At 46.1% G+C, this 24,652-nt stretch overlaps 1 protein-coding gene across 1 annotated transcript; it reads right to left on the bottom strand.

Annotated features, from left to right (window-relative positions):
* Positions 1-24,645, bottom strand: ALKBH1 (alkB homolog 1, histone H2A dioxygenase). Its single transcript, XM_045013585.1, has 6 exons — positions 24,466-24,645; positions 12,795-12,903; positions 9,038-9,200; positions 3,935-4,025; positions 2,157-2,350; positions 1-1,612 (listed from the first exon to the last, which is right to left on the bottom strand). The coding sequence occupies exons 1-6, from the start codon at positions 24,613-24,615 to the stop codon at positions 1,189-1,191; spliced, it is 1,131 nt and encodes a 376-aa protein (XP_044869520.1). The 5' UTR covers positions 24,616-24,645; the 3' UTR covers positions 1-1,188.
* Positions 24,646-24,652: the final 7 nt, after the last annotated feature.

Below are 24,652 nucleotides of genomic sequence, written 5' to 3'. Positions count from 1 at the left end.
GAAAAGAAAAAAAAAACTCTCCAAGAGAGATAGAAATCTTTAATTTAAAAACAGAGTAAGTGTATTCATGGGGAAAGCATGACAAAATACCCCTGGGATAGAGCGTTGCCCTCAAACAATTAAAATTGCATTAAAAAGCCGATAGGAAGGTCTGAGTCCTAAAGAAGATGGGCACAGAAGCCAGTGTTTTCCTTATTTTGTTTAAATACAATTACCTTTTGGGCAATAGCGATAGTCACTGATTAATTTCTTTTTTTGGTACTTAATTTACAACTTCATTGTTCCTGCTTGTAAGCCATTCTCCTCATGCTGCTCCTTAAAGGAGCCAAGCAGGGACTGCAGAGACCGCATTCTGCAGACAACTAGAAGGATCGATTCTGAAGAATGGGATCTAGGGCTCAGTCACACAAGGGGCATGGGAGGAGGCCTGAACAGAAATCAGTAGGTATTCCAGAGAAGCCTGGCCCTAATTATTGTGCTCTAAAACCTGAGGTATTTAAAACAGCCCACCCAGTCCTACTCATGAGATGAGTCTCTGCTGCAGATTGTGGGGTGTAAACAGCCAGCCAGAGGGCAGGACTCCAGCAAATACAGCAAGCCTTCTTCAGAGCATGTTTCGGGTAGCCTCTGGCTTCTGAGAGCTGAATCAATATGAGCTGCAGATGTGGCCCCATATTAAAAGCGCTGTAAGCAGATGCCCATTCAGACACATGTTGCCATTCAAACTTGTGCATGATCAGCAGAGCACTTCAACTGGGCTTTGTAAATGAAATAATTTACTTTAACATAAGAGCAACCACATCCTTCCCTTTGCTAGCACCTTCTATCCAAGAATCTCGAAGTGCTTTAGCAAGCTTTAATGAATTGAGCCTCACAATCCCTGTGATGGGGGTATTTTACAGATGGGGAAACTAAGGTGCAGAGAGGAAGTTATTTGCTCAATGTCACACAGTAATTTCATGACAAAGCTGGAAACAGAGGCGAGTCCCAGCCCTATCCTTTGGCCACATGAGCATCTTTCCTCCCCTTCACAGACCCTCCTCTTGTCCCCACCACCACCATCTTACCACTAAAGATCACAACTATTCTGCTGGAATCCCCTATTCTCTCCCCGACTGGATGGGGCTCCATGTGGTCACCTGAACCATCTGTCCCACCTGGGAGGTTACCGACCCAGTCCAAGCCATCTCAGCTGTCTGTATTCAGTTTGTGACGCTTGACTTCGCCATCCTCCTGGTGGTAACAGCTTTCAGAGGTTGCATCCCATTCTTTCTCTCTCCTGGACTCATCTGGAAAGCTCTGACCCACAGCCAGCACCTGTCTGATGGTCATGTTAATGCGGGAAGTCTGCAAATACTTGGTACAGATCTGCCAGTCCTCTTCAGAGCAGTGCTCAATGACTGAGCGGTCAGGAAAGTCTGAGAGGAATGCCTGCTCCAGGCACGAGGGCAAAGCAGTCCCCTCAGGGTTGGGGAGGACCCGTGGGACAGCATGGTACAGCAGGCGGCTGAAGCCGGACATTACCATGATGTCCCCACTGTGCATGAACATGGCTGTTGGGGCTTCATCACGCTTCAGGCCCCCCAACAAAAATATAGAGGATTGTCCAAAACTGGGAAGCATGAGAGGTTGCGGTGGGAGTGAGAGGAGAGAGAGAAAACACACACAGAAGGGAAAGCTCAGTTAGTGAAATAATAATTATGTGCAGAAACAGGAGGATTTTAATCAGCTAAATTCCTCTGTTACCACTTTAAGTTTAGTGCACGTAAAACAGACTAACTGTGCATTGGTTTAAGTTGGGCAGGAGCTCTGCTGATGGATTTCATTCCTGCCCTTCAGCACTCCCCTGCCATTCAGCTATTCCAGTCTTGGGTCTCCAACTCTGCTGATGTGCCCCTCAATCCTGAGGAGCAGCATCCACTGTAATTCAAATCCTGTGCCCTTTTCATGCACAGCTCTGCTTATGCACCTCACTCCTGACCTACAGCATCCCTGCTCTTCAAGTCTCCAGAGGTGAAAGGTTACAGACAGACAATTTGCCACTAAGTTTCATGGGTCTCCTGTAACCTTACATTAGTTTACAAAAACATGCATTCAACAGAAAATAAATGGATGTGCCGCCCCTCCACAGTACACAAGCCCTTCCCCCGACTCACCTGAATGATAAGAGAGGCTGAGAATGGTCCAGCTCAGACTCATCTACGTGAATTCCCAGCGAAGAATCGAAGTGATAGTAGTTCAGGATCCCTGCTTCAGCTTGGAAGCCCTGGAACCCACAAGCAGCAGCCACTTGCTCTGACAAAAAAGCAAGGTCTGAGGGGAAAGGAGTGTAGTGATCTGCTGAGTACTTCTGGAGAAGGGAGGGCATAGAGAACAGAAATGCTCAGGAAAAACAGAACCCAAGAGCAGTAAAATCAATTTTAAAAAACATTTAGTGAGAACTCAGGGGCTTGTTTTATAGTTTATTGCATGCTAGTGCCAAGTTGACAGCTGGAGAGTGACATCTTATATTACCCCAGAATGATCATACATGGGCAGCAGCAAGGCAAATATCCCTCACACCTTGCTCTGGATGAATGCCCTTGGAGGGAACAAAATAAATTTAGGCTCAGTGGCCCATTCAATTCTGGGTCTGTGCTGAGACTGCCACTAGACATGCATGCTAAATAGTGCCATGTGATATGGTGGTTTGGGTGGTAGACCTGAGGCCATTTTACATGGGCTACTGAGCAGCTGTCATTACTTAAGGTTGACAAAAATAGAGGTGAAAGACTCTGTGTATCCTATCACCAAAGCCCAGAGCCAACTAGCTCTGCCTCCAATTTGAACAAAAAAAAAAAAAAAAAAAATCAAACAGAGAACTGCAAGCCCACCACTTCCACTTTTCCATTCCCCACTGAATATCTCCGACTGGGGAGACCGGGAGGGAGCAGCTGCATTTTCATTAAGGCTGTTCAGTAATAGGCTCACTCTGTACAGATAAGGCTGCAGGTAATTTGGCTAAGTGTGTCTGCAGCGCGCTGATAGACTGTGCTCTTGCTCTGCTCTGCATTCCTCTCCCAGCCTTCCTCAGATTGAGAGTCTGATTATAAAGGCCATTTTTGTCTCTGAGATCTTCAACAGCCGCATGATTCCTGCTGGCTGGCGACGCTTTGCTATTGCTTCAGGCCTGAAGTTTACAGCCACCCCAGCAACTATCTCCTCTACCCTTTACCAAGAGGTAATGGGGTTTGGTTTTTTTTGTTTTGTTTTGTTTTGTTTTTTTTTTACAGCTAGTCTACACTAGAAGCGCTACATCGGCACAGCGTGAAGATGCTCTATGTCAACAAGAGAGAGCTCTCCCATTGGGATAATTACTCCACCTCTGTAGGAGGCAGAAGCTACATCAGAGGGAGAGCGTCTCCCACACCGACATAGCGCTAGTGTGGACACTATAACTTGCGTCGCTCAGGGGGTGGCTTTTTCACACCCCTAAGCGACTTAAGTTATATCGACTTAAGCTGTAGTGTAGACCTGCCATCAGAAATAGCTCACCGCCACATACCCAAGATCAGGAGATATGCCCCACCCTTATGTTCAATTACCAAGTTACAATGTTTCAAAGGCCACCTCCTTTCAGTGATGACGAGATACTCTGAACAGAGGCTCAGGCCTGCAGGCCAGATGTGCCTCACTGCACTACCTCCCAAAGGAAATGACACATGGCAACACACATCTGCCATTAAACCCCCAACACCCAAGCATAGGATTTAAACTCCCATGAAATCAAGCTTTGGCTCAAGGCCCTTCTTGAGACAGAGCCTTATGGGGCCATACGGATTTCCCTGCCATTGCATTCTGGGATGTCCTTCTCCCCTCCCTTTCTGACAGAACTGCATCCTCCATTCAGAGCATGCAGCAAAAAGGAGAGAAAGGAGTGATTCCCCTCAAATACCTTGGTATCCCAGTTATAATGGTAACCTAAGGTCACCCAGCGCAGCTTCTCCAGTAAACTTCTGGGCTCCCGTTTGCTGGAACCTTTGCTCCTAAAAAACAAAATTTAAACAGATAATAGAATGGACATTTATTTCCTTCCTTGACATTCTCTGACATTGCTGCATGTAGAAATGGGAGACATTCACCCGTACAACAGCACATTAAACACCTCACAGTGGATCTTTCACTTACAGTGCCCAAATCTTTCCCTTGGCGCAGCTGCTCTGAAAATTCAGTTTATGACATTTGTACAAAATCTAGGGACCGGGAACAAACTGCCATCACTTCACTTTCAATATAGGAGCTACTGGAGTTATCATGGGAGCAACAGGGGTGATCAGTGGACTGAAGGAGTAGCTTTAAAAGGTATGGAAAAAACTAAATATGTAGAGCTTGGCTAAACAGCTAATGTGGGGAAGGAACATCTCAGCCTATGAATATCTGAAGGGTGTAAATAAAAAAGAGGAGGAAGAATTATGTAGGGCAACACATGGGGTATAACTAGAAAAAAGGGAGGAAATTAAGAAAGGGAATATTTGGGCTGAACTAGAGGACAGTGAGTTAGATGGGTCAGGCTGTGTAACAGTCACCAAAGAGAAGGGATAGATTCTCTGTGGCTTGGTGCATTTATAAAAAGTGTTGATGACAGACTGACTAGAAGACGTCATGGAAGAAGTAATGCTGCATTGGCTGTGGGATATATGATGGATAAACTAACAAGTCTGCTCCATCTTGTAATATCTATTATTCTAGAATACTGCTGACAACCATCCAGACTGGCATGCAGGACAAAAAAAGAGTTCCCCAAAGTATTTTTAAGGAAGACAGTCACATGACAGCATGTCAGTGGCAAATACAGAGCGGGCTGCATGCAGATGAAACACCTCCCAATCATTTATCCCAGCATCTGCAGCCCCTCTTTCTTTATTTTATTACTGTTTGCTCTGCTGTGAAAGAGGATCTGTATCCGAGCATTCAACAAGGACAAGTGCAGAGTCCTGCACTTAGGACGGAAGAATCCCATGCACTGTTACAGAGTAGGGACCGAATGGCCAGGCAGCAGTTCTGCAGAAAAGGACCTAGGGGTTACAGTGGACGAGAAGCTGGATATGAGTCAACAGTGTGCCCTTGTTGCCAAGAAGGCTAATGGCTTTTTGGGCTGTATAAGTAGGGGCATTGCCAGCAGATCAAGGGATGTGATCATTCCCCTCTATTCGACATTGGTGAGGCCTCATCTGGAGTACTGTATCCAGTTTTGGGCCCCACTCTACAAGAAGGATGTGGAAAAATTGGAAAGAGTCCAGTGGAAGGCAACAAAAATGATTAGGGGGCTGGAGCACATGGCTTATGAGGAGAGGCTGAGGGAACTGGAATTGTTTAGTCTGCAGAAGAGAAGAATGAGGGGGGATTTGATAGCTGCTTTCAACTATCTGAACGGGGATTCCAAAGAGGATGGATCTAGACTGTTCTCAGTGGTACCCGATGACAGAACAAGGAGTAATGGTCTCAAGTTGCAGTGGGGGAGGTTTAGGATGGATATTAGGAAAAACTTTTTCACTCAGAGAGTGGTGAAACATTGGAATGGGTTACCTAGAGAGGTGGTGGAATCTCCTTCCTTAGAGGTTTTTAAGGTCAGGCTTGACAAAGCCCTGGCTGTGATGATTTAGTTGGGAATTGGTCCTGCTTTGAGCAGGGGGTTGGACTAGATGACCTCCTGAGGTCCCTTCCAACCCTGATATTCTATGATTCTATGATTTTGATAAATAATAGTGCCAGGGAGGCTGGCTTTCAGCTATAAGGCTTGTTAACCCAATTACACACCTTCTCTCTCAGCAAACAAGAAGCATGCGGTTTCTGCTGCCACTGCCAAGTCTGACCCAAACTTCAATGTTTGGCTGTTGCCTTTCCACTTTTTTTGCCCTCTAAATGACAGGTCTGTAGATAGTAGCACAGCTTCTAGCCTACACCATGGACAGGCCTTTAAAGGCCAACTTCCACAGCTCCCATTCCAGTTTCCTTCTTCAAGGTACAATACAGGGAACTGCAGTTACTTTAATGTAGCAATACAGTAACTTTCAAATATCTGTTGGACTGAGTAACCCATGGTGCCTGGAGGCACATGGCACTGCAATTAAAGGATGGAGAACCTATGATTCCCACACACTTCAAGGAGAACTTAACGTGTGCAATTAAAAAAGAATTCTACTAGTACCTCCATTTTCAATGTTTCTCTTCACCTGTTTTTTTGTTACAATGCTAGAGGTGTTTCTGTGACACCAGGATCTCCACTTCTTACATGTTCAACAGCTTATTTGTCCTGTGGCCTTAACACTTTATGTGTAATTTCACAAGTGGTTGCTGTGGGAAGGAAGGTGATGTTTCATATTCTTGGAAATGATAAATTCCTAGGACTGGAATAGCCAGGGGCGCTGCAGGTATTGAGGGGTATCAGTAGAGCAGAGCTGTGTGTGTGGAAGGGGAACAAAATTGAAATAGCAGGGAGCCTACAGGTTAAAACTGAAATGCATTAGCAGAACTATGCAGGGTGCCCAGTTAATTAATAGCAGAGGGAACTGCAGAGCATGCATGAGATGCATCAGAGCAGAGCTCTGGGAGTGGGAGGAGCTCAGGACTGGAAAAGGAGAGGGCTGTGGGTCAGGAATGAGATGCACTGGCAAAGATATGCAAGGAGGCATGAACAGAACCTGCTTGGAATAAACAGGGCTCTAATTCTTCTCTTTCAATAGCACTAAATTCACTCATATTTTAAAAGCCTCACTGTTGCATGTGCTAAAAGTCTTTTGATGGCTCTTCTGGGGAGGCAATGGAGTTTCAAAGTTTTTGGTTTATTTACTCTTATATAATGTATTATGCTCCAAAGCCCAAGTCTTCCTGTTGGTATCAGCTTCCTCCTCAATCCCCTGGTAGCAATTGCCACTATAACACCTTTTCTCCCTCAGCAAGATGGCAGAGGAACGCACTAAGCCCTCTGGAACTGCTAGCAGTTCCCAATATTTAGGAGGAAACCCAACTTCCCCTCTACCAGTGATGAGTGCTTGACAGGTGCCTTCAGGGAGTGGGAACTCCAACATTCCTCTGGAGCATGGAGCTCCAGCAACTCTCTCTGCACCCCAAAAAGCCCTTGCCACAAGATGACAGATGAGCTGGCTGGGTCACTCACTCTCCCCTAGTGAAAGTGCCCACACATCAGTTTGCTTGCTCGTTCTCTCAAGTGAGTGCTTACTAAAAGTGCTAAAGTTTCTCCCAGCCATCACACTCATACAGCGCTGATTTCAGCTGAATCAGCACCAGCTAAAATTAACCTCCATGTGACTGCTCTCTGTGCATGCAGAGGATGCTCCTAGGAAAGTCCTGCCAAGTCATAGTGGCACCCCAGTTCTCTCACCTGATGGGTTGGGGAGCACTACTGACCAGATTTTAATAAGTAACGTTCATACTAGATTGAACGCAGAAATGTAAAAGCCAAGACTTCAGAAACAAAAAGCCTGGAATACTTCACTTACCCTCAGATCAGCAACAGCACAGGTAGCAGCAAGACAAGTTTCCGTTTACAGCACTCTGCAAATGTGCCTTAAGAAGGCTCACCTCTCAGGGCAAAATGGAAATTGCATTATAATAGAAAAGTTCTAGACCAGGGGTAGGCAACCTATGGCACACATGCCGAAGGCAGCATGCGAGCTGATTTTCAGTGACACTCACACTGCCCGGGTCCTGGCCACTGGTCCGAGGGGCTCTGCATTTTAATTTAATTTTAAATGAAGCTTCTTAAACATTTTAAAAACCTTATTTACTTTACATACAACAATAGTTTAGTTATATATTATAGACTTATAGAAAGAGACCTTCTGAAAATGTTAAAATGTATTACTGGCACGCAAAACCTTACATTAGAGTGAATAAATGAAGACTCGGCACACCACTTCTGAAAGGTTGCCAACTCCTGTTCTAGACTGCAGTGCCTTCCCCCTACAGAGCCCCAGGAGAAGAGAGAAAGCAATTTCCCAAGGCAGTTTTGAAGGAATGAGGGGAAAGCATTTTGCTTTTATAATGGGGCTACAGTGGCTCTCCACCTCTTCAGTACAGCAGGGCATTTTTGCTCCCTTGATAAAATGTTAAGTGCATCTTCTGGAAGGGAGAGGGAATGGGCAGGTTTGCGGGCAAGGAGGAACGCAAAAGGAAACTGGTTACAGGAAGTGTCTTATGGTTACAGAGCCTTTGGAATCAAAACAAGATTAGAAGATGAGACAAGACTGGCTGGCTCAAGCGGTTCTGGGAATGGGCTGTGGAGCCTTTCACCTACAGGACACCCATTGCCAGGTTGGAAGTGTGAGGCGGGCTGCCTGGCAGGCTCAGAGAGTTTGGAAAGAGGCTTTTCACCTCTAGAGCACTGGCTCCAATCTAAGGCTTAGAAAGACCTTACAATTCCTGCTGCCTGGGCTCACTATGGTACAGTCCCTGATCTCTAGGGTGAGAATGCAAAGAGGCAATGGTTATCCTACTTATGCTCTTGTCACCGTCTAATGGATTCATAGCAACTGGAGGGTCCTGCTCCCTCGGCTGGAAGAAGGAGGCTTAGCAAAGGTGCACACCAAACAGTGAAAAGACCAAACTTGAATTCAAGATGTTTAAGTCCATAATACTGTGTGAAACCCTTCTTCCTGCACAATATTCTGCCAGTTCCATCCCCTGTAAATATACTGTAACTAGACTCAGACTTCAAGGCCAGAAGGGACAATCATGATCATTTAATCTGACCTCCTGCACATTGCAGGCCACAGAACCTTCCCCACCCACTCCTGTAATAGACTTTTATCCTCTGGCTGAAGTCCTCAAATCACAATTTTAAGACTTCACGTTACATAGAATCCGCTATTTACTCTAGTTTAAACCTGCAAATGACTCATGCCCCATGCTGCAAAGGAAGGCAAAACCCCCTCACAGTCTCTGCCAATCTGACCTGTGGGAAAATTCCACTAGCTAGGTGCCAAATCCTTCTGGTTTTATTTGATAATCTGAGGTTATTCTGACAGTCAGGACTCACCTCAGGTGCTCCTGGCTCTGCCCCCACAGATCAATGGTCTCCTCAGCAGCCATGTGCATGTCCAGATTGCACACATTGGGTTTTTGGGGGTACAACTTGAGACACTGCTTCACCCAGTGCCGCTGGCAGCCCGGAAGAAAGGGGTTTGAGATGAAAATAAACCCTGGCCATGCAGTCGAAAAGAAAAAAGAAAGAATATGGTTAGGTGTCCATCCATTTTTCTAAACCCTTAGCATTGGAGGGACACTGAGAAACTCTCTTATGTGCTCCAGCACTGACTCTATGCATGGGCAGGTGAAGTCTGTTACCAAAGTACCAGAGAGACAAAATTATCCCATACCCAGTGGGTTTATTCTGCCCAAAGTAAAGGATTGTAGGCAATAAGGCTTCTGGGAGAAAGGGCTAGCAGTGGAGACAGTGATTAGCTTTGGTGTGAGGAAAAAGTGATGACAGGAGAAGAAACAGTGTTCCAGTCTAACCACTAACTACAGGTGGCTAGTGTGGGCAGGTAAATATTCCTCACATCCTCCTTTTCTCTGGGCTGATTAAGATTTAGTTCTTGGAATGTTCCTTCATAATTCATCCCTGAAACCAGAGAAGGGGTCCCTGCCAGGTCAGGGTTGAGGCAAACTGGTGGGTGCAAGGTGCACAGGGGATGCTTTCCCTTCCACTAGTCCATGTTATATCTGTCATGTGGATCTCTCTCTCTCTCTCTCCAGGGCTATCAGTATGGTAAATTTCACCAACACCAACACTTTTTTTAAATTCACATTAAAAAAAAAAAAAGAGGATGTATAGAGGGAAAAAGAAAGCAAAAGAAGTTTCCAGGATTTGTTCAGCTGGATTCTTTTGAACTCTGAAGATATGTAAGGTTAAACAGAGACAAAATCAGAAACAGATGAACACAAGCTGCAAGGCTGAAAGTCTCAGTGGGATACAAACTTACGCTGAAGCTTTATGAAAGAGGTAACAAACAGAAAAAACCTCCTGCCAGCAAATCTTATAGTTAATTTACTGTTGAAAGGCCTATCTTAGAAAAGATGCTCTCAAGTTATTAGTATACCATTGCTCATTCCACTCAATCCCCCACACCCTCCAGATCATGGGGCTGCCTTCTGACAGCTTTGGTTACAAGACATTCCCTCACCAGAAGTATTACATTTACTCTGTTGGCATCTGTATGGAACAGAATAATAATAATACTGCTTTGCCCTTTGATAGATTTATACCTGGTGTTCTCAAAGCACTCTACAAAATACATGAATTACACTGCACTAGATGGGGATTATCCTAGGTCACACAGCAAAGCTTGGAATAGAACCCACATGTCCTGGGGGCTGGCCCTTTCAGGGGAGTCAGGACTAGTCTACCTGTGACAGGCATGGCTAGAGAATGAGCAGGACCTGTTGCCACCTGCAGAGGGCAGAGAACCTGAAGGGCTAGTCTGTTTTTCACTCTGGTTTCATGGCCTGCCGGTGACTTTAGTTAGTGGTAACTCCACGGAGCCGTGAACCTACGCATGTATTTGGTGCAGTTCACGGAATCTGCCGATGCCTGTCCCTTCTGAAATGGGAGCCTGGTGCACATCTACATAGACTGTGTCAAGTTGCAGCTCCTCTTCTGGCTCCTCCAAAACCTCTTACTGAGGTTCTGGCTGCGCTTTTCCCCACATCTCCTCGCACCCCATCCATAGCCCTACAAAGTCACAAGACCTCCTCATCAACATCCTTATGGTGCTGGCTAAGATGGCAATCCATCAAACTAGGAGGAGGAAGCTTGGTATGGGGAGGGAAGGAGCATGCTCTGCAACTGTGAGGCCTATTTCCAGTCCCTTGTTAAATCGCACCTCTGAGCAGAATTCTTATGGGCAGTGTCCACTAACTCCTTAGACACCTTTGAGGAACAATGGTCGCTGTTGGGGGTCCCTGTTCAGCGTCCCCTTTTGATTTTACACCTTTGATCCTCCTGTTCCTGTTTTGTCATTTGTTGTCCCCATAATTCATCTGTGACCTGGGTTCGGTGGTTCCTCCCCCACAGCTGACATGGCAGACTTTTCTGGGTGGTTCTAAGCCCGCCCATCCCAGTACCCACAAGAGGCAAGGAGAATGAGCCAACCCAGATCCACCTGTGAGTAGTTCATTACGTAGATGACTGGGTGGCAGTTAATTAGCTTAACAGACACCTGGGCTTTATAAGAGGGCAGAGAGAACTCAGTCTGGCAGTTGGAACCACAGGCAGTAAGTTCCTACAGAAGGTTCTGAGCCAGCTTGCACAGGAAATGGTACTCCAAGGGAAGCAGCCTGGGGCCATTCCCATAGCAAAGAGCAGAGAATGAGACTCTAAAAGGTAGCCCAGAGAGTGGCTGGGAATAAGGCCCAGAAGCATGTTGAAGAGACACCCCAAATGATGGAAGAACCTTTTGTTTGTCTGGACTTTTCAGTTTGGACTTTGTGTTTTGTGACATGGCTGGAGGGTTCAAACACTTCTCCAGAACTAACTGGTGTGTGGAGAGCAAAGGAGACTCACTTTGGGGAGGAAAACAGACAGGGAGCACTGCAGTGCAACAGCAGACAGACGGGGGTGCTATGGGGCGGCCATGACAGCAGGCACATGTGCAGACAGTGACTGAATGTGTGGTTGGTAAATTGAACCAAAGTTAACAGGATAGAGAGGTGAAGGGGTCTCGCCTACAAACATTAAATTTCCAGTAGGTTACCTAAGCCAGATAGTTCCTGGGGCAATCTCAATTTCAAAAATGGCAGGCTGGCTCCAGGGCAGAGAAGTCAGTAAGCCTGGAATTCTAGTTTTCAAGAACAGCAACTGTAGTTACATTCAAAGGGTGGCTTATAGAGCATGTCACAGGTGACATACACTCAACAGAAATACCAGAAGAAACCTTTTGTTACTGGGATCTGCAGTCTCTTAGGCCTGGTCTACACTACGCGTTTAAACCGAATTTAGCAGCGTTAAACCGAATTAACCCTGCACCCGTCCACACAACGAAGCCCTTTATATCAATATAAGGGGCTCTTTAAACCGATTTCTGTACTCCTCCCCGACGGGGGGAGTAGCGCTCAAATCGGTATTGCCATTTCGGAATAGGGTTAGTGTGGCCGCAATTCGACGGTATTGGCCTCCGGGAGCTATCCCACAGTGCACCATTGTGACCGCTCTGGACAGCAATCTGGAGTTGGATGCACTGGCCAGGTAGACAGGAAAAGCCCCGCGAACTTTTGAATTTCATTTCCTGTCTCCCTAAATTCCCGACAGCTTCAACTGGATATGGGATTCACTTTCTCTTACTCTGCTCAACTGTTGTGGACTGTTGCTGTGCATGGTTGAACATTAGCGCCATTTCATCCCAGCGGTGACTGCATTTCAGTGATGGGTGAAATTATTCCTGTAGCATTTGAAATTTGAGATGAAAGGTACTATGGAAATGTAAGATCGTCGTCACAGGGTGCGCCAATGGATTTCCATTCTCAAGATGGAAGGTGGAGTTGATACAGCTCAAAAAACTCAGTTTATTCTTCTGTTTCCCTCTTCATGCATACCAACCTTCAAAGCTCTAAATCAGTTCCTCTTCCTCCTGCACTTGGGCTACAACTTATATCATGCACAGACAAACCTATATCAATTCCTCAGCCAGGGCACTGTAATGCCACAGAGTACAGGGTGGGGAGAACAAGAGAGGGAGACAACTAAATCAGAGGTGGCAAAGCCATGTTTTGTCTTGCTTGAAGTCAGATGCACTTACCTGGGTAACCATCCAGGCCATAGGCTTTCCACTGGCTAACTGGCCGCAGTCCTGCTCTGTAGGCATCTTGATCGCTGACTGAAGAAATGCTTAGGTCAGAGCTGACCACCTGGTAGGAGAGAAGCAGAAGTCAGGCAACTGAACATGGCAAAAATTTGACATCCCTTCAAATACAGACAGATGAAGTTTATCTGATTTATATTCAACTACGTTAAAATAGGAGCACGGGAGTCTTTCCTGCTACGCGTGTAAGTCAGGAAGGAGTGGGGCTATGCTGTAGTGTATCAGTGTCTCAGGGACTCTAGTGATAGGAATGCTCCCAGAGAACGATTCCCTTAGTGAACTTGCAGGAGCAAAATCAAATTGTTAAACTGGCATGAATATATGACAAATCAAACAGAAGCTAGAGCCTTTATCATACATCATAGGTCAGAAGGAAAACCCCTCATTCTTAAAAGAGTAGGGGCAGCAGGGAAAAATTACATGTGGCCAGAAAGAATGTATTCACCTATTCACAGATTGCTACCTCATGCTGGTGTTGACAGATTCATCAAGCTGCACTGGATAATAATGTGTAGCACTTATCTAACACTTCCCATCATCAACGCACTTTCCACCTTCAGAGCACTTTCCAAACATTTGTCACTCATCACAATCCCTTTGGAGGTAGGTGAGGATTATCTGTATTCTACAGAAAGGGAAACTAAGATATATAAAATGACTTGGCCAAGGCTACAAAATGAGTCAGAGCCAGAACTGGTAGTAGAATTGTTCCCTATCCTGTGCTCACACCACAGAGTTCTCTTTTTCTTGTACCAGAATCAGCAGCTACAGGATTAAGTGTTATTCTTTGCACCTCATTTGGATTGTTTCACTGATCATGTTCTCTCTCAGCCTATGTCTATACTACCCCCCAAGATCAATGTTCTGAGGATCAATGCACCGGGGCAGATTTAGTGGATCTAGTGAAGACCCACCAAATCAACCGCAGATCACTCTCCACTCAACCCCAGTACTCTACCCCAAATGAAAAGAGCAAGGTAAGTCAACAGGAGAATATCTCCCATCGACCCACCATAGTGTGGATCCTGCAGTAAGTCGACTTACCGCGGTAGCGTAGACATAGCCTTAGTTCAACTACTCAGACTTCACAATGAATGCAGTATAAATGCCTAGGTAGAGCTTGTCTCTCTGCACACTCAAAGCTGACAGAGCCTCAGTTTACAGCAGGGGTTGGCAACCTTTCAGAAGTGGTGTGCCGAGTCTTTATTTATTCACTCTATTTTAAGGTTTTGCGTGCCAGTAATATATTTCAACGTTTTTTAGGTCTCTCTCTATAAGTCTATATTATATAACTAAACTATTGTTGTATGTAAAGTAAACAAGGTTTTCAAAATGTTTAAGAAGCTTAATTTAAAATTAAATTAAAATGCTCACTCAGCCCGCTGCTGGCCCGGGGTTCCGTTCACCAAGTTTGGCAGCAGGCTGAGCAGGGCCTGCGGGACCCCAGCTGCTAAGGGGCTGGCAGCTGGAACCACAGACCGGCAGTGGGCTGAGTGGGGCCGGTGGCTGGGATCCCAGACCGGGGATGCAGGTGGGAATGGGGGGGGGGGGGGCGTGCAGGAGCTCCCGTTTGGTGCTCAGGGTGGGGGTGGGGATGTGGGGGGGTGCAAGAGTCAGGGCATGGGGTGTGGGAGGCTAGGTATGTGGGGGGGGGTGCAGGAGTCAGAACAGGGGCTGGAGGTGTGTAAGGGGGTGCAGAAGTCAGGGCTGGGGTTGTGGGGGTGCAGGGGTCAGGGCAGAGGGCTGGGTGTGTGTATCATAGAATCATAGAACTAAAGATCAGAAGGGACCATTATGATCATCTAGTCTGACCTCCCGCAAGATGCAGGCCACAAAAGCTGACCCACCCACTCCTGAAATAATTCTCTCCCTTGACTCAGCTGTTGAAGTCCCCAAATCCTGATTTAAAGACTTCAAATAGCAGATAATCCTCCAGCAAGCGACCCCTGCCCCATGCTGCGGAGGAAGGCGAAAAACCTCCAGGGCCACCGCCAATCTACCCTGGAGGAAAATTCCTTCCCGACCCTAAATATGGCGATCAGCTGAACCCCGAGCATGCGGGCAAGACTCTCCAGCCAGACACTCAGGAAAAAGACTTTCAATATCCCAACATTGACCCTAGGTACTAATTACCAGTGGTCGCACGTTATTGACCTATTGACTAAATCACGCTCTCCTATCAAACCATTCCCTCCATAAACTTATCAAGCTTAATCTTAAAGCCAGAGAGGTCCTTCGCCCCCACTGTTTCCCTTGGTAGGCTGTTCCAGAATTTCACTCCCCTGATGGTTAGAAACCTTCGTCTAATTTCAAGCCTAAACTTCCCGACTGCCAATTTATATCCATTTGTTCTCGTGTCCACATTAGTACTGAGCTGAAATAATTCTTCTCCCTCCCTGGTATTTATCCCTCTGATATATTTAAAGAGAGCAATCATATCTCCTCTCAACCACCTTTTGGTTAAGGAAAACAAACCGAGCTCCTCAAGTCTCCTTTCATACGACAGGCTTTCCATTCCTCGGATCATTCTAGTGGCCCTTCTTTGTACCCGTTCCAGTTTTAATTCATCCTTCTTAAACATGGGAGACCAAAACTGCACACAGTACTCCAAATGAGGTCTCACCAACGCCTTGTATAACGGGACTAGCACCTTCTTATCTCTACTAGAAATACCTCGCCTAATGCATCCCAAAACCACATTAGCTTTTTTAACGGCCACATCACATTGCCGACTCATAGTCATCCTGCGATCAACCAGGACTCCGAGGTCCTTCTCCTCTTCCGTTACTTCCAACTGGTGCGTCCCCAGCTTATAACTAAAATTCCTGTTAGTCATTCCTAAATGCATAACCTTACACTTCTCACTATTGAATTTCATCCTATTACTAATACTCCAGTTTACAAGGTCATCCAAATCTCCCTGGAGGATATCCCGATCCTTCTCCAAATTGGCAATACCTCCCAACTTCGTGACATCCGCAAACTTTATCAGCCCACTCCTACTTTTGGTTCCGAGGTCAGTGATAAATAGATTGAATAAGATCGGACCCAAAACCGAACCTTGAGGAACTCCACTAGTAACCTCCCTCCAACCCGACAGATCACCTTTCAATACGACCCGCTGCAGTCTCCCCTTTAACCAGTTCCTTATCCACCTCTGGATTTTCATTTCGATCCCCATCTTTTCCAATTTAACCAGTAATTCTTCATGCGGTACCGTGTAGGGAGTGCAGGGGTCAGGGCAGAGGGCTGGGAGGGATGCAGGGGTTAGGGCAGAGGGCTGTGTGTGTGGGAGGATGCAGGGGTCAGGGCAGAGGGCTGTGTGGGGGGGTTCAGAGGTCATGGCAGAGGGTTGGATGTGGGGGGGTTCAGGGCAGAGGTGCTCGGCTTGTGGGAGTGCTCCCAGCACCCTGCCATGAGTGGCTCACGACAGGGGGCTGGAGGGGATATGCCCGATTCCACCCCTTTCCACCGGGCCCTGTCTGTCCCCACCTCTTCTCTGCCTCCCGGAGCAGCGACCACGCTGAAGCTCTGTTCCCCCTCCCCCTCGCAAGGACCACCAGCTGATCGACGCAGGGAAGGAGAGGACGAGGGGCAGGAAAGCAGCACGCTGAGGGAAGAAGCGGGGGAGGAGGAAGCTTGGCTGCTGGCAGGACCAAGCTTCTGCCTCCTGCCCCCGCAGGAGAGAGCCGTGGACAGAGGGGCTGAGTGGGGCGGGACCTCGGCAGGCAGCAGCATGCCATTAAAAATTGGCTCGCGTGCCGCAGGTTGCCGACCCCTGGTTTACAGTGTTCTGAATCAAAGGACAAATATCTATCTATAAATATAGATAAACATTTTGTTTTCGTGACATCTTAAATTCTATAGAAAACAGCTAGATCTGAGTTAATTGTGTCAGGTGACGCTAAATCCTTGGGACTTAGGAGTTTCCTGCACCTAACCATTTTTACTGGTTTGCTCATCTCTCAACAAAAAGGAACTTTATTACTGCAAACCATGAACAGTCATTAGCTCAGAGACTCCTGTCTGTGGAATGTGCCTGAGAAGATTCTTTCCTCAGCCAGGGATGTCACCACAGACTTCCCAGCTCCTGCCTCTAAAAGCTGCTAATACACCAGCTGTGGCCCTTTCTTCAGAATAATGGAAACTGCTTCTGTGCCAAAGATCTACATGCACTGAAATAGGTAAATAAACCTCAGAACAAGACAGCTTGGAGACATCTCACATCATCAGAGAACGCAGCTGCTTGAAGAAGTTTATTGGAGAACAAAAGGAATAATGTCTGGCCCAGTCTGTCTGGCTTTACACTCACTCCTCACTGAAGAGAAGATCCACACGTTTTTAGCCCATGGGGGAAAAAGAAATACATACATTGCCAAATATCGAGTCACTTCCGATGGTGGTAGGGACAGAACAGAGACATTTAAATGGATCAGACCACCAACGGGACTTTTAATGGCCTTACATTCCACAACCCAGTACTGGGTCACAACCTGCAGTTTGAAAACCACTGTTTTAGATGGTATTATTTGTCATTTTTGAGGGGAGGAAAGAGAAAAGAATACCACAAACAGAAAATGCAGATTCCGTCTGTGGTGTGACTTACAGCCTCACTGCAGGAGAAACACAGGCTCAGCCATGATCTTATCAGCCAATCAAGATCTGTCAAACTTGTACCAGGAGTGGGTTGTTGAAGGCATTGCTTTTAGATGCTGTTCTGGTTATAGCCTCACAGCACTGTTGCAAAGCATAGAGTTGTCTTGGCAGCTAAGCAAGACTCACTATTAGACAGAAGGCAAAGAGAAATAGGAAAGAGAAGAAATACGGTAGGGATGCGGGAGAATAAAAACACGAGAAAAGGGATTATCCAAATCTCATATTCCAGGTGTTGTTCAGGACTAAGGTTATGTCTACACTAGCACTCTTGTTGGAAAAATTTTTGTTGGTCAGAGGTGTGAAAAAACACACACTCCTGACTGATATAAGCTTCACCAACAGAAGTGCCTGTGTGCACAGTGCTATGTCGGCAGGAGATGCTCTCCCGCCTACCGCCACTCATTAAGGTGGTTTAATCATGCTCACAGGAGAGCTCAGTGGTTTGAGTATTGGCCTGTTAAACCCAGGGCTTAGAGTTCAATCCTTGAGGGGGCCATTTAGGGATCTGGGGCAAAAATCTGTCTGAGGATTGGTCCTGCTTTGAGCAAGGGATTGGACTAGATTACTTCCTGAGGTCCCTTCCAACCCTGATATTCTATGATCTACATGATCTATGTTGGCATAGAGGGCTACCTGGGAGATCTTACTGGGGCACAGCTGCAGTGGTACAACTATGCCACTATAAGGCCTGTAGCGTAGACACAGCCTTAGTCAAAGCTAGTGGAGATGACAGTGTCATCTGATTCTGACTGGGCCAGGACTAGGACAATGGTGGTGATATGGTGGATCCGTGTCCCAGGAGATGGTGGGGGTGGAAGTCATGAAGGTAAAGCTTGGCTCCTTCTAGTCCACTCATTCCACTCCTCCCATTTAGTGATCTGTGACTTTACCAGGAGCCTTGAAGACCCCTTATCACAGTTATTTTAACTTAAACAAATTTGTAGCAGTCTGCTTGTCTCTAATTTCCGCCTACTTTCATTAACAATTTTATGTAACAAGCTGAGTTGGACTTTTGTTACCTTGATCAATTTAAGAGTAGAGAGTGTTGATCAATAACTCCTGGCCCACCCCTTTATTTTTCAAATCATGGCCAGCATCCGTTTTGTTCCTATGCAGCCAAATTCAGCCACATAGCAGCTGTAGAGATTCTCTACTCTGCAGACCTCATGAAGGGTATAAGATACCAAGAAAGTGTAGAATTAAAGGCAACAATTCTTAATCTCTCTGGTATTTAAGTGACTCTACTATCAGGTCACCCAATCTGATGATGTGTGTTTGCCTGGACCCCTCTGAGGCACTGTGAATATCAGGAATGGGAGAGTGTATCCCTGCTGCTTAGTAATTACAGGACAGAATCTGGGGGCTATCGATAATTATTGCGCATCATCAGAACATCTAAGACTCCTGCCCTCAGCTACATGAACAATGTCACAACAGGCAAATCTATACCCATCCATAATTCCTGAAAGTCAGAGATAACTCCAGGACTTTTCTGGAAAAAACAAAAAACACTAAATTAAGAAACAATTCTGCTTCTCTTCCCTTATTTTTTAGTACCAAAAATATTTGAACTAAATTGAATTCTTTGCTTCCAGAGAATTCAAGTTTTATTGGTTCAAAATCTAAGACTTGTCACATTCAGCACTTACTCCTGAGGAAATTCTGCGCCACTGTGCATGTGCAAACTTCATGTCCCCCAGGCAGATTTCTTTGCTTCCCCACAGAAAAATGACTTTCTGACAGAGAAGCAACGGGAAGCCACAAGAGCGGTCATGCAACCCTCCACAGCAGTATGTTTTGGGTGCCCAGGGCAGCGGGAAGATAGGTAAATTACTCTGGGGCAGGAAGCAGGACTGAGGAAAGACCCGGCTGGTGTCTCCTCCCTGTGCTGGGCTCAGCTGCTAGTCCCGGCTGGGCTGGGGAAGACAGGACTTCCTCCTCCCCTGCACGGCATCAAGGGCCAGGTCAGATCCATCCCCAGATTTCTCCCCAGGCAGCAGGAAGCTCTGCAAACTCCCTTCTCCACCCCACTTTCTGCACCCATCACTCCTTAGCTGCAGAGAGAGGGATCCCTGTACAGGGAGCTGCTCCCCCATCCACCCAACCCCTGTGATTCCAGACCCCCTCATATCCAGACCCTCCTGCTGAGCCTCCCCCCACCCCAATCTGGATTACTCCAAGTCACCCGAACCCAGATCCCCATGCCACTGAGCTACACTCCCCCAGCATTTGGAACCCCACTGAGCCCCCACATCCAGACTCCCCTTCTGAGCTCTATCCCTCCCCACTGAGCCCCCACCACCTCCCCCCCAGACCTGAGCCTCTTCACCTAGTCCCCCTGCAGGGTCCCATTACCATTCCACCCAGAACCCCCAACAAGCCCCTGTGCATCCAGACCCCCTGACATCCAGATCCCCCACTGAGCCACCTGCACCCAGATTGCCCCACAGAGAATCCTCTCAACCCACACCTGGATCCCCCCACACACTAAGTCCCTCCACATTTGGATCCTGCCTGACCACACGTGGTGCACCTGGCACGGAGGGACAAGTCACTGGGGTGTTTCTGGGGCAGGCTCGGTCCTTGCACTGTGTCAGGGTTGAGAGCAGCCTCACTGCTGAGTCCATGTCCTGGGGAGGCAGCGGGGGCGTGGAAGCTGCACAGTGGTCTCCCACCTCTGCGCTGCCAGTGGCCTGTGCTCCCCAATGCCATGCTGGATCCTCCACATTTATTTGACAAATAAATATATTGTGCACAGAATTTTTATTTTTTTGGTGCAGAATACCCTCAGGAGAAAGCACTGGACAATTGCCTAAAAAGAACTGCTAGGCCAAAAACCACTTATGTTTTTAAAGTCTGCTATCTTGAAAAATCCCAGGTTTATGAGCATATGACGTATGTGGAATCTCAGCTTCTTTTAAAGGCATAGTGCATTTGTTTCTAGCCCTGATGAATTTTGAGATATCACACATTAAAATCACCACAGCTGCCTTGGTCTAGCAGTACTTTTGGACACATTTGTTTCTAGAGATGGCAGGTTGTAAGATAATGGACCTTAAAAAAAAATCACATCATTCGGTGTAATAGCTTGGTTTTGTCTATACAATAATACAGTAATTAAGATGTAATGGCCACTCTACAAGAGCTAGAAACCACAATGTTTTATAGTATGTGACAGACTGGAATCAGAGTTTTCAAATGGTATAAAGCATTAATCTCTAACTAGCAGGTCATGCAATCTTAGGACTTCATATTGGAAATGATGTTGGGGGAAGTAAGAGAGCAATAAAAAAATGATTTGATTTTATGACCAGGTGTAGAAACACTTTGACAGGACTTCTATATAGACATTACACACAAACCATATTACGAGTATTATTAAGGTTGCATAAGCAAGTTCTCAAAAGTTAGGAAATGCCAGAATGAAAGGTGCCTGTGCAACCTTAATTTGGTCCTTCTGTGTGAATGCATTACAAAACTGTCTTTAATTACCTAATCACACACTACTTTTCCACAGGACCCCTGCCTCATTCAGTGCACAGTACAGACCCCTTCTAGGAGTGAATCAGGGTAGTAAGTGGAAGAGGCTGTTGTCTGCAGTGCCCCAACCTCATTTATTGCAGAAATTGGAAGGAGTGCAATATCTGAAGTACTGCAGATGAATGGCTGTAGGCCTGCTCAAAATTAAAGACCCTCCCCCTCAATTAAGAGGGAGGAACCACTGGACCCAAGCATCATTTGCTTATAGGGCACAACAAATGAAAAAACAGGAGCGAGGGTGAGGTCAGAGATAAAGAAGCAGGGATCCTGGGGGGAACACCAAGCAGAGAACCTCCAATAGTTCCCACTGCTCCTCAAAGGCATCTAAGAAGTCAGTGGACGCTGCCCAGAGGAACTCTGCCTAGAGACATGACTAGATGAAGGAACAGAAATAGGCCCTGTGGTTGTGAAGTAACCTCCCCCTCACTCCCCCGCATGCAGCTTTCTTCTCCTGGTAGGATGGATGGCCCAGGCAATTTTATATCTGGCATTTTCTAACTTAAATTGCTTGACTTTGCAACCTAAATATATTTTTAATATAGTATTTTTAAAGTGTAATTTCTTAGGCTTTTTTAAAGGAAAAAGATAAAATATATAATAAGTAAAACTGCAACAATCCCCACATCATGACTCATTAGCAGAGCTTGAACCTTGCAGCTTCAACACATACTTCTAACACTTAAAACAGTCGTTCTCAAACTTTTGTACTGGTGACCCCTTTCACACAGCAAGCCTCTGAGTGCGACCCCATTATAAATTAAAAATTGTTTTGGTATATTTAACATCATTATAAATGCTGGAGGCAAAGTGGGGTTTGGGGTGGAGGCTGACAGCTCACAACCCCCCATGTAATAACCTCATGACCCCCTGAGGGGTTCCAACCACGTTTGAGAACCCCTGGCTTAAACAGCACTAACTACATTAGTTGGCAGCAGAACAATGCTATCCAAGAAGGGTGGATGGGCTGCTGGTGCCACATGCTGGGTCTGGGAGCCCAACCTGGCTTTTTCTCTTGGTCCCCCCAGAGACAGTTGGATTTTGTTCCCCATGTTATGTCCCTAAAGAAAGGCAGGGATAGCTGGGGCTTTGTGGTAGGTCTGAAGAACAGTCAGGGAGTGTCATCGTGGGACTCTCTTCTCCTTCCACCCAGGAAGTTGGGGGAAGCAGAACCACCACCAAAAAGGGGATAAGTTGCTAGGGTAATGTGTCTCCTCTCAGGAGGGGTATTGTGGTGGTGGTAGAGAGTGAGGCTGGGCTCTTTGACCCCTGAAAGCTGCTCCAGAAGCTCCTGTTCCCAAATAAATGCATGCTGCTGCTTTAGCCAATGTATGAACCTGGGCTTAAAAATATTCATGTTTAGATGTTTGGGCATTATGCCAACATTATCCTGTGCAGTGAAAGTCACAGTGGTTAAATGTTTTTTGTTTTTTTTTTAAAAACAGTTTCTCTCTGAAACTTCCAATGGTATTTCATGGAGAAAAGAAAAGGCACTTCTTAGCCTGAGGGTTTCATTCCTGCTGAATTTCAACAGGGTAGTCAATTATTTTTTGTCAAGATCCAAATTTCTTGGTCAAGGTAGAGTCAAGGTCCAGACTTCAGAGAAAATAATAAAAATAGATTTCACGGTCCGTTCAAAAGTGTCTGGCAGTCTGGATTTGGACCACGGTCCACCTATTGACTACTCCTGGACTACAACAATTAATCATAGAATCATAGCACTGGAAGGGACCCTCTCAGACTTCTCTGCTCCAGACTAAACAAACCCAGTTTTTTCAATCTTCCCTCATAGGTCATGTTTTCTAGACATTTAATCATTTTTGTTGCTCTTCTCTGGACTTTCTCAAATTTGTTCACATCTTTCCTGAAATTGGTGCCCAGAACTGGACACAATACTCCAGTTGAGGCCTAATCAACGCAGAGTAGAGCGCAAGAATTACTTCTCGTGTCTGGCTTACAATACTCCTGCTATACATCCCAGAATGTTTGCTTTTTTTTGCAAGTGTTACACTGTTGACTTATATTTAGCTTTTGATCCACTATGACCTCCAGACCCCTTTCCGCAGTACTCCTTCCTAGACAGTCATTTCCCATTTTGTATATGTGCAATGATTGTTCCTTCCCAAGTGGAGTATTTTGCATTTGTCCTTATTGAACTTCATCCTATTTACTTCAGACCATTTTCCCAGTTTGGCCAGATCATTTTGAATTTTAATCCTATCCTCCAAAGCAGGTGTCGGAGCTTTTTTAAAAAAAAGGGTTGCAAGAATCTTTTATGGTAGAAAGTGTTAGGCAACCTAAATTTGGAGGTCATTACTAGCTCCTCCTATGATCAGAATGTGCGCATCACAGTGTTATTGGAGGACCACTAAACTTATCTAAGTTTGTGGACAGAAATTGTTGATCCTTGGTCATATGCAGCGTGTTTCTCTTACATAGTTGAAAAGGACTATGTGTTATTTTAGAGAGAGCCCTTATTTGCTTCTTCTATTTATTACTCCCCAGAAGTTGTTATCCTCTACTCTTAATGTGTTTTCTGTACATCAGCTAATTGTGCTACCACAGATAGAAGATGCTGGGTTTAGGTAGGAAATAAGCAGCAAATAGATTGACTCTTAAGGAAATAGCTTCCTCTCTGAAATAGTCCTAAGAATATGCAATTAAAAAAACCAAGAGAAATACAATCATATTAACAGATTAGGTATAGCTAGTATGGTGCTTTAGAAATGCAGAGATATTAACAGGTTATGGAAAAGGATTTCTAGCTGGGTGCATTTCAAAGTTTTCCATGAGGTTCCAGCCCACTGCACTGAGCACAACTGCCATGTGAAGAATAAATACCCATAAATCTGCTATTGCAGATGGGAAAAATGCTAGTCACAGACATTGTGATCAACTACTGTTGATGAAAGATTGTATGAATATGAGGAGCCAGTGTTGGCTTGTTTACACCGAGGAGGCAGCCATTTTAACGGTATCATTATCTGTACTATAAATATTCAAGACAAGTATTTGCGGCAAGGCAAATAGGAATATTAACATACCTATATATAAGGAAAGGAGGAAACTCCAGCCTCTCTGAATACTCTGTAAGCAAACCTGATGGTCTCTTCTAAAAGGCTTTCTTGCCAACCTCTAGAGATGCCAGTTCTCAGAGTGGTAGCTGTGTTAGTTTGGATCAGCAAAAAGAACAAGGAGTCCTTGCGGCACCTTAGAGACTAACATATATGAGCATGTATTTAGCCCATGAAAGCTTATGCTCAAATAAATCTGTTAGTCTCTAAGGTGCCACAAGTAATTCTCAGAGCGTAGCGCAAGTCACCTGGCGCCCAGCTCCCAGAGTCAGGCCCTCACAGGAGAATTTCCACCTTCCTTGGGCACACGCGTTTCTAGCCCGCGTGCTTGCAGCAGTTACCTGGTCCCCCGCGGCGGAAAAATCAATTACGCCCCGCAAGTCGGGCCCGCCCCGCAGGTCCCGCCGCCGGTAGAAACGGAAAAGCCGGCGGAAGGCGTCTTCCCGACCCTCCCTCGCCAGGGCCGCGGCCGCCGCCGCCATCTTGGCCATGGCAACCTCTCACCCCCCACCCCCATCCTGACCCGCG

This window comes from Mauremys mutica, chromosome 4 (assembly GCF_020497125.1).
Source record: "Mauremys mutica isolate MM-2020 ecotype Southern chromosome 4, ASM2049712v1, whole genome shotgun sequence".
NCBI classification, from domain to species: Eukaryota; Metazoa; Chordata; order Testudines; family Geoemydidae; genus Mauremys; species Mauremys mutica.
The sequence above is the reverse complement of the archived record's forward strand: the minus strand, read 5'-3'. Positions and strand labels throughout refer to the sequence as shown.

Bases quoted from the DNA above. Each gene is read 5' to 3' on its own strand.
- ALKBH1 (XM_045013585.1), bottom strand. From the start codon at position 24,615: ATGGCCAAGATGGCGGCGGCGGCCGCGGCCCTGGCGAGGGAGGGTCGG. The intron at 9,201-12,794 runs GTAAGTGCATCT...CTGCATGGCCAG, and splicing joins TGGCCTGGATGGTTACCCAG to GGTTTATTTTCATCTCAAAC. The intron at 4,026-9,037 runs GTGAGTCCTGAC...TTTGTTTTTTAG, and splicing joins CAGAGCCAGGAGCACCTGAG to GAGCAAAGGTTCCAGCAAAC.